This window comes from Globicephala melas, chromosome 8 (assembly GCF_963455315.2).
Source record: "Globicephala melas chromosome 8, mGloMel1.2, whole genome shotgun sequence".
In the NCBI taxonomy this organism is placed as follows: Eukaryota; Metazoa; Chordata; class Mammalia; order Artiodactyla; family Delphinidae; genus Globicephala; species Globicephala melas.
This window is the reverse complement of record NC_083321.1, coordinates 15,605,127-15,623,252: the sequence shown is the minus strand read 5'-3', so window position 1 is coordinate 15,623,252 and position 18,126 is coordinate 15,605,127. Positions and strand designations below refer to the sequence as shown.

The 18,126-nt window shown below is 43.6% G+C and overlaps 1 protein-coding gene across 2 annotated transcripts in view; it reads left to right on the top strand.

Annotated features, from left to right (window-relative positions):
* Positions 1 to 16,984, top strand: part of EXT2 (exostosin glycosyltransferase 2) — a 130,251-nt gene extending 113,267 nt beyond the window's left edge. The window contains exons 13-14 of one of the 2 annotated variants that reach the window (XR_009564866.1): positions 5,071 to 10,151; positions 11,268 to 16,984. Coding sequence is in view for 1 of the 2 variants with exons in the window: in XM_030864627.2 (XP_030720487.1) it covers positions 5,071 to 5,209 (139 nt within the window). In the remaining variant the exon portion in view is untranslated. Of the gene's footprint in view, positions 1 to 5,070 lie in introns of both variants that reach the window. The other variant, XM_030864627.2, reaches the window with a different exon arrangement.
* Positions 16,985 to 18,126: the final 1,142 nt, after the last annotated feature.

Below are 18,126 nucleotides of genomic sequence, written 5' to 3'. Positions count from 1 at the left end.
ATTAGTTATTGATTGGACCGAGTTAAAATGGTGGGGTTATAGGGTCCAAGAAAGGAATTGTGTGGAGAAAAGTTGACCTAATAATGGCCCTTAAAGTTCATGCTAAAGCTAAACAACTCCTCTGTAACACCACTGAGATCATAACAAATGCAGTGGGAAAGATTTAAGTTAGATATAATTATTATTAAACACTGAAGAAAGTAACTATGGGAAATGTGGAAGCTTCCTCGTGGAAAGAGGCTTTTGAAAATAGAATAGGCAACTGCCCAGATGTTGGTAGGCTCGATTTTATCAGAGTTTATAATTAACAATAACAGGTACACACACGTGTGTGTATATATATTTAATACGTGTGTGTGTGTGTGTGTGTGTGTGTGTGTGTGTGTAAAACTTAATCCAAAGCTATATGTGCTAAGAGTCATAAGGAAGGCTCAAAATGTCATACCTGATTGCAGGAAAGAGAAGTGACTTCTTGCTAGGTCAGTTATTAGGAATAATTTTGTAAGAGGTGGCACTTGAAGTGAGCCTTCAGAGGTCACTAGGATTCCAACCGATGCAACTCCGGGCAAGAAGAGGAGATCCTCGGCAGGGAAACTGGATGGTCCAAGGTACATTTGGCAAGCAGTCAAGATACCCAGTTTGGCAAGAACGTAGCATTGTGGCCCATTAGTGCCAAACTGCAGAGAGCCCTGGATGCCCAATTAAGGAGCTGAGCTTTTTTCTCCAGGCTCTGGTAAGCCATAGTAGGTTTTTGAATAGGAAGTAGCTTGATCAAAGTGTTGTTTTGAGGCTGATTTGGAAGTGGTACATAGAACGGAATGAAGGTGAAGAGACAGAAGAAAGAAGAACAGTTAGAAGGCTCGAACTAAGTTGAGTGTGGAGAAGAAGGGATGAATTAAATTGCAAGGGATTTTTTTTCCCCCCAAAGGAGAAGAGCTGGCTCTTGATTTCCAACTGAATAGGTATGGGGAGGTAATGGAGAAGCAGTTGATCAAGACAGTCAGGAAGAATGGTAGTACCTTTAACAGTGTAAATAATATAATTAGGAGGGATGCCAGTTATGGGAGGGAAGGGGATGAATGTTGGACCTCACAGTATAACTAATGAGGCCAGGAGATTTAATCATGTGTGAAGTTGGAGAGCAATCAGGCGGGTGAGTTTTGGGTCTTGCCCTCTGTCTCTGCAGGTGTAGATACAGGGCAAGCAGTTGGAAATATGGAACTAGAACTTCAGAAAAAAGATTAAAACAAAAGTGGAGATCTGGAAGACATCTGTCCAGAGATGGCAGCTGACTGAAGAAAAGCCAAGGGCAGAATCTTGAGAAATTCAGACACTTAGGAGACAGAAAGAGTAACTGAAAAAAGAGAAACAGCCACTGGCGAGGCCAGGAGAGAGCCAGCGTCTCCAGTGCTCGGCCGCAGGGAGGAGCAAGGAACATGCAGACTAGGAAGTGGTCTTGGAATTAAAGTGGTCATTGGTGACTTTGGGAAAAATGATGTCGTAGGTTGATGGGGCTAAAGAGTGTGAGCTAGTAGTGAGGAAGTAGAGTCAGTGAATGTAGGCTCCCCTTTTGAGAAATGTGATAGGGAACAGAAGGAAATCAATCTTGAAATTAATTAGAAACTGAGAGCAAAACTATTCGGATGAATGACTGAATTACTCAATAAGGCACTTAGATGGGGAGGGAGGAAGACGTGATTTCAGCCCTGTTGGGTAGACCAAGAGATGGAGTTACAACTGCAGAACTGTTCATTTGTTTTCTTTTTTTAAATAGTTGCCTTTGCAGAACCCACATTTTTTGCACAAAACAGTGAAAGGAGTTAACCACTCTGCGTGTTATGACCTTGTGTTGAGATTTGTGGTTCAGTAAGCTTGTTTATCCTTATATTTGGGGTCTGGGATCAGAAACCTCAGTCGTGGAGGAGAATGGCTTTTACTACCCAGCATCCATTTCCAGGACCTGCCGTTAGTTCTTGAAGAAGCAGAAGAATTTGTGACTGTTCATTTTGGCCAATAGCTTTACCCAGGTCAAGACGGTACAGCAGACAGACGGTGTTGGTTTAAGAAACAAACATTGTGTTTTGATTCAGGCCAGTCTTTGTTCAGAATATGATTAGCCACTTATTAGCTGTCCAGCTTGAGGAAATTGACTTACCTTATCCTGAATTTCCAACCTTTTCATTTCTTAAAATAGATATATTCACTATCTATCATGTTGCATTCAGGGGTTCAACAGATGTTTACTGAGCATCTTTGTACCAGTGTGTTATATGCTGGAGATGAAAGGAGTAGTAATACATGAAAGCCTGTAGCACAGGGCCTGGTGAGGTTCGTTCGCTTTCCAGTTTCCCCAACACTGATCCTGAAGGTTCCTGGTTACTTTAGGTAATTGTATGTGTTTGAAAGGAAAACTGAAAACGGTTAGTCCTTTCTCCCCCAGACACTTCCAGCGCTTTGGAGATAGACGTTGGCAGTTCTTAGCCTGTCTGTACTTGATTAGAAAACCAACCCAGGGGAACAGTTACTGACATGGTAGCTGGACCCCTGACAGAACAACTCAGGTGGGCCACCAGCGATCAGCCAGACTCTTAATCTACCCTAACCTGTCGCCCAGCCCAGATCCCCTGCGTGAAAATAAAGTAGGAAACACAGTCAACACCCGTCAGGAGAGCTAAGGACCTTTACCATTCAGCATGAGCAGCCACTTCTCCAGGGCAGGCTGTGTGGAGAGAAAGAAGGACTCACTAACCTGGGTTAGCCGGGGCAGCTGTCAACAAGTCGAGCTGGCCTGAGCCCCAGTGGCCTCTTGCCTGGGACCCGGCCCTGTTGGCAGGTCTAGTTACAGAGGAGACGTTGTCCTCAGTGCTCTCCAGGGGGCCCTAGAACCCCTGTCCGCTGCCAAGAGCCATGATCCTTCTTTAATACGTGCTCGCTGGTGCCTCTGCTGGGCACGGCTGGGCTTTGCTGGCCAGCGTCTACAAGCAGAATAACTGGAAACTAGAAGAATCGGTACATGTTTATAGGCAGAACAACTGTCAAAAGTAAGACCTTGGGGAAATTTGACTTAGTCTGCCACTGCCTTGACCTCATGATTTAAGGAGAGAAAGGCTGTTGTCCAGTGCTTGCTTCATACCATTTTGTTAAAACCCCTTGGTCTTTTCCCCAGTCTCCTGTCAATTTGGTACCTGGGACTACGACCTCCCGAGTCTCAAAAGACTGCCAACAGGAGGGAAACTCAGTGACCTGTGGGTTATTGTAGAGTCTGCTAGAAAGAGCAAGGGCTCTATTGCCAGCACGAGACTGGGTTTGAAACCCAGCTCCACCACTTTCCAGCTCGGGGTCCTTGGGCAGTCCCTTAGCCTCTCTTAGCCTGAATTTCTCAAACCATAACAGGAAGCTACTATACACCAATCCTTGGGCATACGGACGGGGATATTTAAAGGAACCATTGGGATCATGTATGTAAATTAGCTGGCACGTCATGGGTGCTCAACGGTTGTTAATTTCCAGCTCCTCCCTTTAGACCCTAGAATTACGTTAATAAATAAATGTGTATCATCTCATAATGAAGACTTTAGCCTCCGCAGCCAGAACACCTGGGTTTGGTTCTGCCTCTTACTAGTTACTTGGCCTGTGGTCCTGTCTCTTAGCCTCTCTGTAATGCCTCTCTGTCTTCCCGGTGTACAGTGGGAAGGATAGTAGACCTGCCTCACAGGGTTGTTGTGAGGGTGAAGTGAGTTACTGATACATGTCAAGCACTTGTAACACAGCCTGGAGCAGAGAATAAATGTTAATTGCTGTTGATTTGTGGTCATGGACACAGTGATCTTATTAGCTGGAAGAGCTCAAAATGAAATAGTAACACGTTTTGACCAAGAGAAGAAGCAAGAGAAAAGAATTGATAGTACCTGGCTTCTTTACTTATTGGTTTCTTGCTAAAGCTCAAAGGACTCAAGTAAAAGGTATTGATTAAAATAAGTTGAAACAAGGCTTACAGTATCTCTGAGGACAGAAGAGCCTTCTGGTCTGTGTCTTGGAATTCAGCCCCTACCTGGTAACCCGTCCTCAGATGCCATGGGCCTGACTGAGGAGAGAGAATACTGACCTCTCTGAAATCCATCCTTGAGGGCCCCTTAGCTTCGAAAGTGGTTTTTACGGGCTTGATTTCCCCCTCGGGTCTGATGCTGAAGTGTCATTAGCCAGCTGTCACGCTCCGCTGGCCTGATTGACCAGAACCATTTTCTGCCAGCGTGTCTGACCTGCTCCCCTCTGGAGCTGCTCACGAGGCTGGGGGCGGTGTCGGGGCATGGGGGGGCGGGAGGGGTGTGCTGAACTGCCTCCTCCCCCAGCAGTGCTAAGTTGCTTGTTGCTTTGTTGCTGCCGGTTCTAACACAGGAGTGGCTAAAATTGTGAAAGCTGTCCTGTGTGAACTTCAGCTTTCATGGAAGAGCTTATGGAAGTTGCCCCATAATTCCCAGAGGTTGCCACTCACAGGCCCCCAGTAGATGTGGGTTGACTGACTGAAGTGTTTGTCCTTTGCAGTTGAGGTTCAGTGCCCCATTGCCTCCTTCCGCCTTCCATCGCTCCATGTGTACGATCTTCCCTTCTCCCTTTTAAACTTGAGTGGGCTGAAGCTCAGATCCAAGTGCCTTTTGCCTTTCCCCCCTTCGTCTTCTCTTCAGCTGGCAGGGATGGGGTTAAGGATTGTTGGCAGCTAATCCACCTTGGTTTGAGGCCCGCTTCTACGGAGCTGGAAGAATGACTGGAATTTGAGGGGGAGGGGAAAAGATATTCTGACCTCTGCAGGCCCCTGGCCTCCAAACAGCATCCCTGGTTCCCTTTCTCCCGCCGAACGAGTAGTTGAAGTACCCCCAGATCACGTCCTTTATCCACGCCCTCCCAACCATGTTAAGAACCTGGGAGCGTGCTGGGGGTCCTTGCATTTCTCTTGTAGATGTTGAAGACTATGCATTGATATTTTGCTCTCATCTCTCAGCCTCTTGAACGGTTTCTCTCTTCCCCACCCCCTGTCCCTCTCCTCTGCTCCACTGCCCTCCCCAAACCCCACAGGTCTGAGTGCATCAACAAGTTTGCTTCTGTCTTTGGGACAATGCCTCTTAAGGTGGTGGAGCACCGAGCCGACCCCGTCCTGTACAAGGACGACTTTCCTGAGAAACTGAAGAGCTTCCCCAACATCGGCAGCTTATGAAATGTGCTGCTGGTGGAGGTCTGAACACTAATCCCGGGCGGAGGAAGAGAACACGTCCCCCCAGCGCTCTGATGCCCAGATTCCAGAGTGGGAGATTGGCACATCCCTGCCCAGCCTGCTTACCCGAGAGCAAGAGCCCAGGGAGGACATCTGAGTACCTCGTGCAACCTCCGATGCTCTCGATGGGTTCTCTCTGAAAACTCCAGATGGAAGCCTTGGGCAGGCTCCAGGGGTAAGGCCAGCTCAGGCGTCCTTTGTTTGTAGCTCGATACAAGGTCTAAGAGGAAACTTCACTGGCTGTAAGACAGCTGAGAAACCTCCAGCCCATTTCAGATTTGGGGAATCAGGTAAGAGCTACCTGTTTCTCACTTTTCATTACTTCAGATCAGTGAGTTCTTCAGAGGAGAAGCCATGCCCAGAATTTGGTGCAAAATGCAAACATCTTAGTGGCATTTGATGCCTTGGGACAATGGGGCACTGACTGGCCTCGTCCAGAGAAGAGCACCGGCTGCCGAGATGGGACCTATAAGTTCCATGAACTGTCTCTCTTTGGTTTGGCTTTTTGATATGATTAAAATTATTTTTTATTCCATTTCCTACTATGTCTTAAATATTGGTTATGGAACTCTGTTTCTTTTTGTGTGTATTTAACTCTATCTTCTGGCCTCAACTCCAGTCTCCTCCTCATGTCTGGGAAGATACGTAGCCAGGAGGAGTGTCCAGTGCCATGTACATCCAGCAGAGGAAGAGCCCCAGACTACAAACACTCTTAGAGGAGATGTGTCCCCAAACCTCCAAAGGAATCTGTATGCTTCCTGATGAGATCTAGATATTCTCCAGGAAAAACAGAAGGCCTCTCATAGCCATACACTGAGTCGCTCTGCTGGTACCATGTTGCAAAAGTTGAGGCAGTTGTGACCCTCACCCCACGGGGATGCCAAAATTTTCCTCATTCTCTTGGTATAAACCTAACATTAGCCAGAGAGGTTCTGGCTAACGTTAAATGCTGCTATAACAACTGTTTTGCAATAGTTGCTGGTGTATTTAAATCATTACATTTCAGCATTTAGTAATACTGCACATGTGTGAATTATACCTCTTTAAGCCCAGTTGATGGACAAATCTACGCTGGCAAATGTTAGACGTTATGGATTCGAAACAGATTTATCTGTGGCTCTGATATTAAAATTAGCCACAGTTTGGGCTTTAGCCATAACATATGTCCCCAGAACACAAAATACATAATAATTTGCTTGGAATATGGGTATAATTACTGAAACCTAGTTGTGTGCCAGTCCAAGTCACTAAACCACCTCGCATTGTTCCGTCGAGTGACATGAAGGTGAGCTGTTCTCCTGCTGTAGTTTTCGAACTTGCAGTTTTAACGAGTCACTTCAACTGTGCTCTCATAGACTTTGAGAGGCCAAAGAAAACTTTCAGAAGTAGCGAAATTGAGAGTGGAAATCTTGAGAGTCTCATCTTTCATATTAAGGAGCGATAGAATCACGGACTGTTATAGGTGGAAGGGATGAGATAGCATCTCCAGGTCATTCATTTTGCAGACGCAAACACTGGAGTTGTGATTTATTCGTGTATTGCAGCTGCAAACACACGTGCTTAAATCAATACTAATGATTTGAATAATTAGATTCTAGTCAGCAGGGGATATGAGAAGGCATTTTGGCCTCCTATTCATAGTACTGGAGCTGGGATGATAGAAACCAAGAGGAAGGGTTTTCTCTTGTACACCCAGATACTGGTAGCTGACACAGTGAGTACCTCTGACCTTTCTAGGGGTTCTCTAGCTTGTTTTCCAAGATTTGGGGCAGGTGGAAGGGGAGGAGGGCCTCATTTAAATCCCAGCTAAAAGCCAAGAACTGTGCTGACGTTGCACGTGTGTTATCTCACCCTCAATGTATAGCACTCTGCTCTTTTCACACCACCGACTGCACTACCTTAGTGGCTGGTTTCTAATCCAGTTCTCACTCTCAAAGGGTAAATTAATCCTCCCTCCCTCCCTCTTTATTTGCCCTTTGATTATGGAAGAGAAATGCTTCAATCTGAAGTCATTGGGAGCCCCAGGGGACTGAGTTAGTGGGCCTTTTTCACCTTCTTAGGAGTTATTGGACTTCTAAGGGCATTAAAACTCTATTTCAAGTACCTTACTACCCCCAGAAATATTGGGGGCTAGATCTCGCAACATAGCAGAAAAGAATTTTTATTGTAGAATGTGTATTACATCCTAGGCACTGGAAGCAAACCTCAAAGCTTCTATTCCTAGGAACAGACGGGGTGCAGGTCACCAGGAGAAATTCAGGACAGGAATATAGGAAGTGATCGTGATTCATGGATTCAGAGACTAGGGACTCAACCCCTGTGTTGGTGAATTTCTGACCTGCTCACCAGCAAGCCTCACCTGTAAGTCTGGGCGGGGATCATCTGTCCTTGGGATGCCACAGGGCCTGGTTTTAGAAGTGGAACAATAATGCTAATTAAAATGTCATGTTCTGGCCTACAACAGACAACAGCTGGTTTTAAATTTAAGAAATCTTTTTTAAGGAATTGCATCCTACTGGCCTGTACAGACGATGAACCTGAGTTGGCCCTGGCCTTCGTCCGAATGTGTGCTCTAAGTCACTTGCCTTTGCCCCCAGGGATCTAATTAGGATGAGCTGGCCCACTTGGAACGCCAAGGTTGGAAACACTTTTGTTGGTTAACATTAGATAGCTGTTAATATTCTTATCTCGTGTATTTTATCAAGCCTCACACATGTTTAGGCAAAAACCTCCTTTTCTGGGAAAATTAAGGAGGAAGATATCAACTTTTGTTCTCAGAATCTCTGGTGCTTTCCTGCAAATGATGCTATCCTGTCTCCTCTTCTTACTCAGTGTCATGAAGGTCAGAACTCTGCTGAAGCCTTATGTGCTTCCAGCTTGTGGTTTTTAGGAGTTTCTCTGCTGCCTCTGGAAAAAGTGACCATCATCCTGGCCTGTGCTGACCAGGACTGGGAGCTGGAAGAGGCCAGCAGCCTCCGTGCTGTCACTTGCTGAAGAGGTTGCTAATAGCTCTGTGATCCCGGCTTCCTCCTGGGACAGTCCTGACTGGTGGATCCTTGCCACTGAAAGGTAGCAGGCTTCTAGCCACGGAGTTCTAAAGGTCTGATTGCTGGGTTCAAGTCCAAGACCCTTTGATGGTAGAATTAAGAAGTAGATGAAGCAGGGACTTCCCTGGTGGTCCAGTGGTAAAGAATCCGCCTTACAATGCAGAGGACGCGGGTTCGATCCCTGGTCAGGGAACTAAGATCCCACATGCCATGGGGCAACTGAACCTGCACGCCACAACTACTGAGGTTGCACGCCTCAACTAGAGAGCCTGTGCGGCACAACTAGAGAAGAGAAAACCCGCACGTCACAACGAGAGAGAAGCGCACGCCGCAACGAAAGATCCCGCGTGCCACAACTAAGACCCAAAGCAGCCAAAAATAAATAAAATAAATAAATAATAAATCTTTTAAAAAAAAAAAGAAGAAGAAGTAGATGAAGCAGAGACGTGTTGGGAAGTGGTTCAGTTTTGGGGGGATTCTTCCTGGCTCTGCAGTCCCAGGATCCCGGGGGAACCCAGCCGAGAGGGTGGAGGTTTTGGGTGTTGGAGGTTCCCCATCGTCCAGCCACCCCGAGCCTGGTGGGTTTCCTTTGCTCTGGGGACAGTAGCATCTCTGGGGGTAGGCTGCTTTTCCCATTTCTCTTGGTCGTCTTCTATTGCAGCAGCAGAAGCCACAGCAGGCCATTTCCTGAGCCGCCCTGGCTCAGAGAGGCAGAGGCAGAGAATGCCCACTGGGCCCTCACCCCTTCAGCCACTTCCTGAGGAGCAGTCCTCGCAGGAGCGCCAGCCATGTTGGTAGGCGGCTGCTGTCCAGGAAAGCTTTGGAAGTGACTTGAGCTTTCCACTCAGGGCCCGGAGGCATATGAACCCTGGGGTCCGGCTGCTCGTCTCACCCGAGAGCTCTGTCCCAAGCCCTGGGGCTCCTGTCCTAGGCTAGTGTTTGCTTCTGAGTAAAACTGGGGGCAGCTTTTGGCTCCAATTTGCCAAGTAGGCCTGGTGTGATGATCTGAACAGGCCTCATTGAGCTGCTCCTGGCAGAGGAAAGGTAGGCAGGTGGACTCCGCTCTCACTTGTAAGGTTTTCCCCCTCTTTAGGGTGGGAACGTCCTAAGCTAAACTCACAGTCTCTCTTGCACCTCTGTTAAATGGACTGTCAAGGGTCCCCCGCATCAGGCTTTGTGACGTCCAGGTTCCCAGGGAGGGGTTGTGTGGTCTGTCCAGGCAGTGTTGGGCCTCGGCTTTTCAATGTCAGGCTCACCATTGCTGGCAACACAGGGAAGGTGGCTGGGCAGTTTGGCCCCCTCTCCCAGCTTTCCAGGCTTCTCTCCTTTTCAAGAAATTGTTGAGTCACCAGCATGTGTGTCTGGCATTTGGTTTCCTCAAATTTACAGCCTTCTCAGGGTAGAGTTTTTTCCTTTCTTCAGCTCCCAACTGGTTGGGCCCCTGGTTGCATTTCTTCCCAGTCTTCCTGACTGGCGCAGAGCTGTCAGGCCAAGACGGAGAAAGGGCAGGATGTCTGGGTCACTCTTGAGAGGTACCAGGCAGCTGTGTCTGCTAGAGGTTTCCTCAGCAAAGCACCAGCTCGTCTCCAGCGTCTCAGGAGCTGCACATAGAGTGACAGCTGCCAACAGAGCAGGGACCGGAATCCGTGGGTCTTGGAACCAAGCCTCCATCCACTCCACCCACTCTGCAGAGCCTTCCGCTCACAGTGTATCTACTTGAGCTTTTATTTACAGCTGCCAACTTCTATCATTAACTCCTATGCCTAAGAAGAAGCTCAAGGACTGTCTGGTTTTCTGGTAATCACAGCTGAAGAACAACCAACTAGTTACTGACCCAGGTAAGGTAGTATTCAGTCATTCAGTTTTCTAATTGTTTCATCAATTAGAAATTGATGAATCATTGATTCATCAAAATGTACTCTTTGCCAGACCCTATGCTGGGTCCAGGAGATAGAATGGAATAAGACACAATCTTGATCTCCAGGAGCTCCAGTTCCAGTGGGAGTTCTTAGCTCTGTGAGATGGTGCGAGTCCATCAGTGGCCTAGGACTCCACAACATACATTTTAGTCCCAACTGTAAATGAGGATTCCATTTACACCATCTTCTGTGGTGCCTGGAGGATGCGAGCATTGTTTTATTTCCTCGTCTCATAGCACCTTACTCTGAGTTGAACCCTGGGCCTTGCTTGGCCTTGAGGGAGTCCACTCCTATGCCTTAGTTTCCTCAACCAGAAATTGGAGATGGCAAGAGCACTTAGACCTGGGTGGGTTAGATGCAATGACGGATCTCTTCCTCTCTCCTTACCCAGGGTCCTTGCCAGGTTGTACCTGGTGATGCTGGCAGCCAGCCTTTTTCCGGCCCCTATTTCTGCTCACCCTGTTGCCAGAGAACTTGGGGGTCTGGATCCTATCTGGCCCCGTCAGGGTGGATTACTGAATGAGTGGTTCTTTTGCCCCAGTCCCTTTCCTGTGCTATAAATAAGCCCCATGTTTATTTTCTTATGTTATTGAAATGAGCACTTGGGATTTGGGCCTCTTGACAAGTCCGGAGCGCGTCCATCCGGTGCCTGGTGAGGGCCCTGCATGGCTGGCTGCTGTCTGAAGTTATTTGCAGTCCTCCCGCTGTGTTTTGAACGTGGCTTAATTTCAATAGTAAGGGCTGTATGCAGCCCTGTATCTGCTGATTTTCAGGTTTCAGCTTTCTGCCAGCCTTACTGCCTGCTTAGAAGTAAAGCCGTGTTTCTCATTCAGGGGATAACAGCCACAATTGAGGTAATGAACGAAAATTGTGTATTGGTGGCAGCAGCTCCTATAGGATTTCCTATAGAGTCTTTCTCTAGTAGATCCTGAGGGGCTTACCTTCATCTCCTTCATTCTGCCTACCCTGTGCCCAATCTCTGTTATTGTTTTCTGGATATAGGCCTAATAGTCCTAATGATTTCTCTCCTTACAGCCTTGTTCTTGTCACCAGATTGGTTTGATATATTGACAACTTGACCAAATGAAGATTCCATTGACTCCATCTTCTCCAAAGCATGGAAGATGCAAGGATTTCTTTTCCTCTTCCCATAGTATCTCCCATTTGCCAGTTGTACCTTGGCCCTTCTTTAAAAGTTATAAGATGAATATCCATTAATAACAGATAGATGCTCCCTTTAGTACCATGGCTGCACCATCTCAGTGGAGAGGGTGACCTGGGACATGGTGGGATAGAAAGGAAACATCTGGCAGCCCAGTGCAGCGTATTATATGCTATGTGGACGTCTGGGAAATAGGAAGTGTTCCGAGTTAGGATTTCCTAAGGAGTGATTTCTGGCTCCTTCAGGCTTTGACAGTTCATCAAAAGTATCCAATGAGACCGAGCAGCACACAGCATTGTCTATGAGAACTTGGGCTAAAGATCATTATCTGCTTCTCAGGATGGATTAGCCTAGTAAGTCACTCAGTAGAGGAACCTTTCTGTGGACAAACCAGAACCTGTAGTCTATTAATGAAAAGAGTTATATCTAACAAACAGTTTTCAGACAAGGAACCAGGAGAAAGTAAATTTTCACTCATATGTTTTTAGTCTGTTGACTCCTAAAGATTCTTTTCTTTTAAAAAATAAAAAGCCTATTGTGATGGATTCATATTTATTGAGCACTTACTATGTGCCAGATACTGTTCTCAATATGAAGATGTTGCATTGAACAAAGTGCCTACTCTTGTCAAAGGTACATTCTAAGAAGGAAGACAACCAAAATGAGTAAATGAATAGAATTTCAAATGGTAAAAAATGCTATGAAGAAAACAGCAGAGTAAAGGGGAGATGGATAGTGACTTGGGCATGAGGAGGTATTTAAGATGGGTCGGTCAGGAGTGGCATTTAAACACAGATCTTAATGTTGAGAAGGAGTGGACCATGGAGATACCAGGCAGAGGGAAGAGCTAGCGTAAAGTCCCTCAGGCAGGAAAAAGCTCAGCTTGTTTCTAAGAATAGCAAGAACTCCTGTGTGACTGCAGTTTATTGTGTGTGGAGAGCATGGTAGAGATGATTGCCAGAAAAGTAGGCCAGCACCAAATTTTGTTGGGATCATGTTGGACAAAAGAGTTCTGGATTTTTATTGTGAGTGTGGTGGGAAGACACTGGAAGGTTTTAAGCAGAGGAGTGGAGTGGGGATGGGATTTTTGTTCAAAGATCCTTTCAGCTACTATGTGGAGAAAAGGCAGTAGGGAACAATAATGGAAGAAAGGAAATCAGGAAGCTATTTTAGGAGTGCAAGTGAGAGATGGTAGTGGCTTAGACTAGGATGGTAGCAACAGAGATGGTGAGGAGTTATACTGGGAGCAGAATCCATTGGACTTACTAATGAATTGGATATAGGAGATGAAAACAATAAGAGGATTCACAGCTAACTACTAGGTTTTTGTTATAACTGAGTGATACTATTAAGTGAAATATGGCAGACCGGGCAGGGGTAAGGACAGAGAAGTATGAGAGGGAAAATCAAGAGCTCCACTTTAGATGTGTTAAGTTTGAGATGTCTTTTGGACATCTAGGGGTAGTGTTACTTAAGCAGTTAGATGTCTAAAGCTCAAGGGAAAAGTTAAGACTGAATATATAGCTGGGATTTAAAACCATAGGACTAGATGAGATTACCCAGAGAGTCAGAATAGGTAGAGAAGAGAAAAGGACTGTGGCCTGATTTACAGGTAGAGAAGATAAGGAAGAACCAGAAAAGGAGACTGAGGAGTTGCCAGTGAGTTAGGAAGAAAACCAGGAAGATGTCTGTAAGATAGACTGTGATAAATTAGAGATACACATTGTAAACCCTGGAGCAACAGCTAAAAACATTTTTAAAAGAGGCATAGCTAATAAGGCAATATTGGAGATGGAATACCATAAAAATATTCAATCAAAAAGGATTGAATTGATTGAGAAAAGAGTAAACAAAGAACAGATGGGAAACACACAAAAAGCAAGACAGTAGACGTAAACCCCAACATGGCAATAATTACATTAAATGTAAATGGCCTAAACATTCTACTTAAAGGACAGAGATTATCATTCCATATGCTATCTATGAGGAAAACACTGTAAAATACAGTTGAGTTGAATAGAAAAAATTATAGTAGACAAATATGAATCCCAAGAAACTGGAAGTGATTTTATCAATAAAGGACAAAATAAACTTCAAAACAGGAACATTTCCAGGGAGAAAGAGGAATAATATATAATGATAAAGGAGTCAATTCATAAAGAAGACAAGTAATCCTAAGTATGTAGGAACTAAATAACAGTGCTGCAAAATGTATAAAGCAAAAAACTGACAACTGAAAGTGAAATAGAAAATCCACAATTATATTTGGATATTTCAGCACTCCTCTCTTAGTAATTGACAGAACAAGTTGATAGAAAAATCAGAAAGCTATAGATGACCTGAATAACACTATCAACCACTTTGGTTTAATTGACAGTTACGGAACACTTCATCCACCAATAACTGAATACACATTCTTCTCAGGTGCACATACAATATTCACCACCAATGTGTTGCACCATAAAATGAATCTCAATTTTAGAGGAAATGAAAACATAAAAAGTGTATGTTCTCTAACCATAATTCAAAAAAACACATACACCCTGTTGTTAATTGCAGCACTATTTACAATAGCCAGGTCATGGAAGCAACCTAAATGCCCATCGACAGACAAATGGATAAAGAAGATGTGGTACCTATGTACAATGGAATATCACTCCGCCATAAAAAGGAATGAAACTGGGTCATTTGTAGAGACGTGGATGGACCTAGAGACTGTCATACAGAGCGAAGTAAGTCAGAGAAAAACAAATATTGTCTATTAATGCATATATGTGGAAGCTAGAAAAATGGTACAGATGAACTGGTTTGCAAGGCAGAAATAGAGACACAGATGTAGAGAACAAATGTATGGACACCAAGGGGGGAAAGCGGAGGTGGGGGGTGGTGGGATGAATTGTGAGATTGGGATTGACATATATACACTAATATGTATAAAAGATAACTAATAAGAACCTGCTGTATAAAAATAAATGAATAAAATTAAATTTAAAAAAATATATATACATATACAATAAAAATGGAAATAAAAAAAAAGTTCAGGTTGAGAGGAGTGTGTGTGGAATTCCAACGAGTCCTAGGTTAGAATAAAAGATTCCTTGATAAATACGCTGAGATAAAATGAGACTTTGAGAAGGTTTCCTGACAAGACAATGTTTAAAGCAAACAATAAGTTTGGATGAAGTATAAACAGATGTATAATTCACCAACACTTGATGCTGGTTTGAAGATGGTGAAGTATACTAGAAAGAGGTCTAGCCTCAGAGGTTAGAGGCCTGTGCCTTTCACCGTAAGACCTGAGGCAAATGACTTAATCAGTGGTATTTGTTTTTCTCATCTAAATAATTTTAAGAACGAAGGAGTTTGATTAGGCTTGTCTCTATCTTTGTAAGCTTTAATCTTTCATCAACAAAATGCCAATGTACTCACACACACAAAAAGTATGTTCTCTGATCACAGTGGAATTAAGTCAATAACAGATATCGTGGAAATCCCTAATAGTTAGAAATGAAATAACATATTTCTAAACGCACGGGTTAATAAAGAAAAAGAAATAAATTAGAAAATATTTTTAGCTGAATGAAAATGAAAGCAATGTATTTAAATGTGTCAGGTGGAGTACTTGGAGATCTATACTTGAAGTGCTAATATTAGAAAAGAAGAGGGACTTCCCTGGTGGTCCAGGGGTTAAGAATCTGCCTTCCAACGCAGGGGACATGAGTTAGATCCCTGGTCGGGGAACTAAGATCCCCCATGCCACGGAACAACTTAGCCCATGTGCTCTAGAGCCCATGTGCCACAACTAGAGAGCCTTGTGCCACAACTATTGAGCCCACGTGCTCTGGAGCCCATATGCCACAACTAGAGCGCCCCTGCGCTACAATGAAAGATCCCACATGCTGCAACTAAGATCCCGTGTGCCACAACTAAGACCCAACGCAGCCAAATAAATATTTTTTTAAAGAAAGAAAGAACTAAAATCAATTATCTAAGCGACTACCTTAAGAAAATTGAAAAGAGCAAATTAAATACAAAGTGAGTAGAAGAAAGAATAAAGATAAGCGTGGAAATAAAATAGAAATGGACGAACAATGGAGAAAAATCAATTAAACAAAAGCTGGTTCTTTAAAAAGATCAATAACTAGACTGTTCAAGGAAAAAAAGAATAAATTACCAGTATCACAAATCAAATGGGGGCATTGGTACAGATTCTAAAAATATGAAAAGGGAAATACATATGAAAACTTTATACTGTTAAATTCTACAATATAGATGAAATGGACACAAACTTCAAAAGACACAAAGTGATAAAAACTACCTCAAGAAGAAATAGAAAATCTAAATAGCCACATATCTGTTAAAGTAATCAAATTTGTAGTTTAAAACTTTCCACAAAGAAAAATCTAAGTCCGTATAGTTTTACTGGCAAGTTCTATCAGATATTAAGAAATCATACCAATCTTACACAAGCTCTTTTCAGAAAATAGAAAAGATAGAAATATGTGGCAACTCATTTTGTGTGGCCATTATTACCCTGATACCAAAGCCAGACAAAAACATTGCAAGAAAAGAAGACTGCAGACCAATAGCCCTCCTGAGCATAGACACAAAATTCTTTTAAAAAAAATTAGCAAGCCAAATCAACATACAACATGACTAAAGAATATAAGGTTGGTCTAATATTTGAAAATCAATATAATTTACAACAGCAATAGAATAAAGGAGAATAACCATATGATTATCTCAATAGATATAGAAAAGATAATTTGACAAAATTCAACACTCATTCATCAATGTCTTTAAAAAAACAAAAAAGAATCTTCTGTATAGTGCAGGGAACGCTACTCAATGCTCTGTAATGACATATATGGGAATAGAATCTAGAAAAGTGGATATATGTATATGTATAACTGATTCACTTTGCTGTACAGCAGAAACTATCACAACATTGTAAAGCGACTATACTCCGATAAAAATTAATTTTAAAAATATTTTCAGAATTCAGAGGAAGGCTTTGTGTGAAAAATAAACATAGAAGACCCTTGTGTTAAAAAAAGAAAAAAACATAGAAAATATATATCCACACAAAGACTTGTACACAGATGTTCATGGCATGTTTATTCATAATAGCCAAAACCTGGAAAAAACTCAAATGTTAAACAACAGATGAATGCAAAGGCAAATTGTGGTATATCCATAAATGGAATACATCTAAGCAATAAAAATAATGAACTGAGACACGACATGGATGCTTTTCCAAAATAGGTGAGCAAATAAGCCAGACACAAAAATGTACATACTGTACATACGTACTATACATACATACAAACGTACTCTTATGAGTAAAAATACAATCCACTTATTAGAAGTTTTACAACAGGCAAAACTAATCTAGAGTGACAGAAAGTAGATCAACATTATCTGTTGCTGGGGATTGGCTGGGATGAGACACAGGGGAACTTTTTGGGGTGAGGAGAATGTTCTATATTTTGATTGTGGTGATGGTCACATGTCCAAACATCCAACTCTACATGTAAAATTGGTGCATTTTATGTAAGTAATACCTCAATAAAGATGATTCTTTTTTCAATGGTCGTTAAAAACTGTCACCTTTCACAGTTCCTTGGCTTTGTCATGGACCAGCGTCTTTCTCCTTTACCTGGACGTTTGCTTAGGCCTCAGGTCTAGGCTACCTCCAGTTCCATTGCCTCTGTTTAGTGTTTTCTGTTGTGTTCTTGATGTAGACGGCAGATTTGCCAGGCATCTAGCTGATGTTTATTAAATGCTTGCTATAGTACTGTACCAGGTGTTACAGGTAAGTAGGTGAAGAAGATAGCTTTTCTGCCTTCGAGGAGCTTATAATCAAGTTAATACAGGAAATAAGACCCTTATAGTCCTGTCTACTGTACACAACTGAACGATTAAGGGTGAATTGCACACACTCCCTGCTGTGGTCGCTTCTGACTTGGTGAAGAGGGTGAGACTTGAGGTAGGTTTTGGAGAATTAATAGGTGGAGATGGGCACTATATGGATAGGGGTGTGCTGGGAGGTCAGGCAGGCACTTTGACCTGGGGGGAGTGAAAGGAAACAAGAAGATGAGGAAGTATACTGGATATCCTAGATTTGTAGGAGCACTGACTCCAGGTTGGGACATTAGAAATGATGAGGCTGGAGAGTGGTTTAGGGCTAAACAAAAGAGCTGAAATGTCTGTGGGCAGTGTGAAGGCCTTTCAGATGATTGTTCTGCTTGGGGACGTGATCAGAGCTAGTCTTTGACACCACCGTGTTGACACAAATGATGGAGTGGAGCAGGGAGGGATCAGAAATGGGATGTAACTACTTAAGCAGTAGCCTAGGTAGTAAGTGACAAGGCACTGAGCTGAGTGGTTGCTGGACTCACTGGGGAACTTGCTGGGAAATGTTGAAATCCTTTGAGATATGGGGTTGAGAAGAACAGCCACTTCACCCATATAACATACCAGCCACACTGCTTGTTACGGATCAAATTGTATCTCCCCGCCCCCCACACTAAAGTTAATATAGTGAAGCCCTAACCCCCCAGTGTGACTGGTTTAGGAGATAGGGCCTATAGGGAGGTAGTAAAGTTTAAGTGCGGTCATGGGGTGGGATCTTAATTCATTAGGACTGATATCCTCGTAAGAAAAGGAAGAAACACCAGATCTTTCTTCCTGCATGAGCAAAGACCACGTAAGGACACAGTGAGAAGGTGG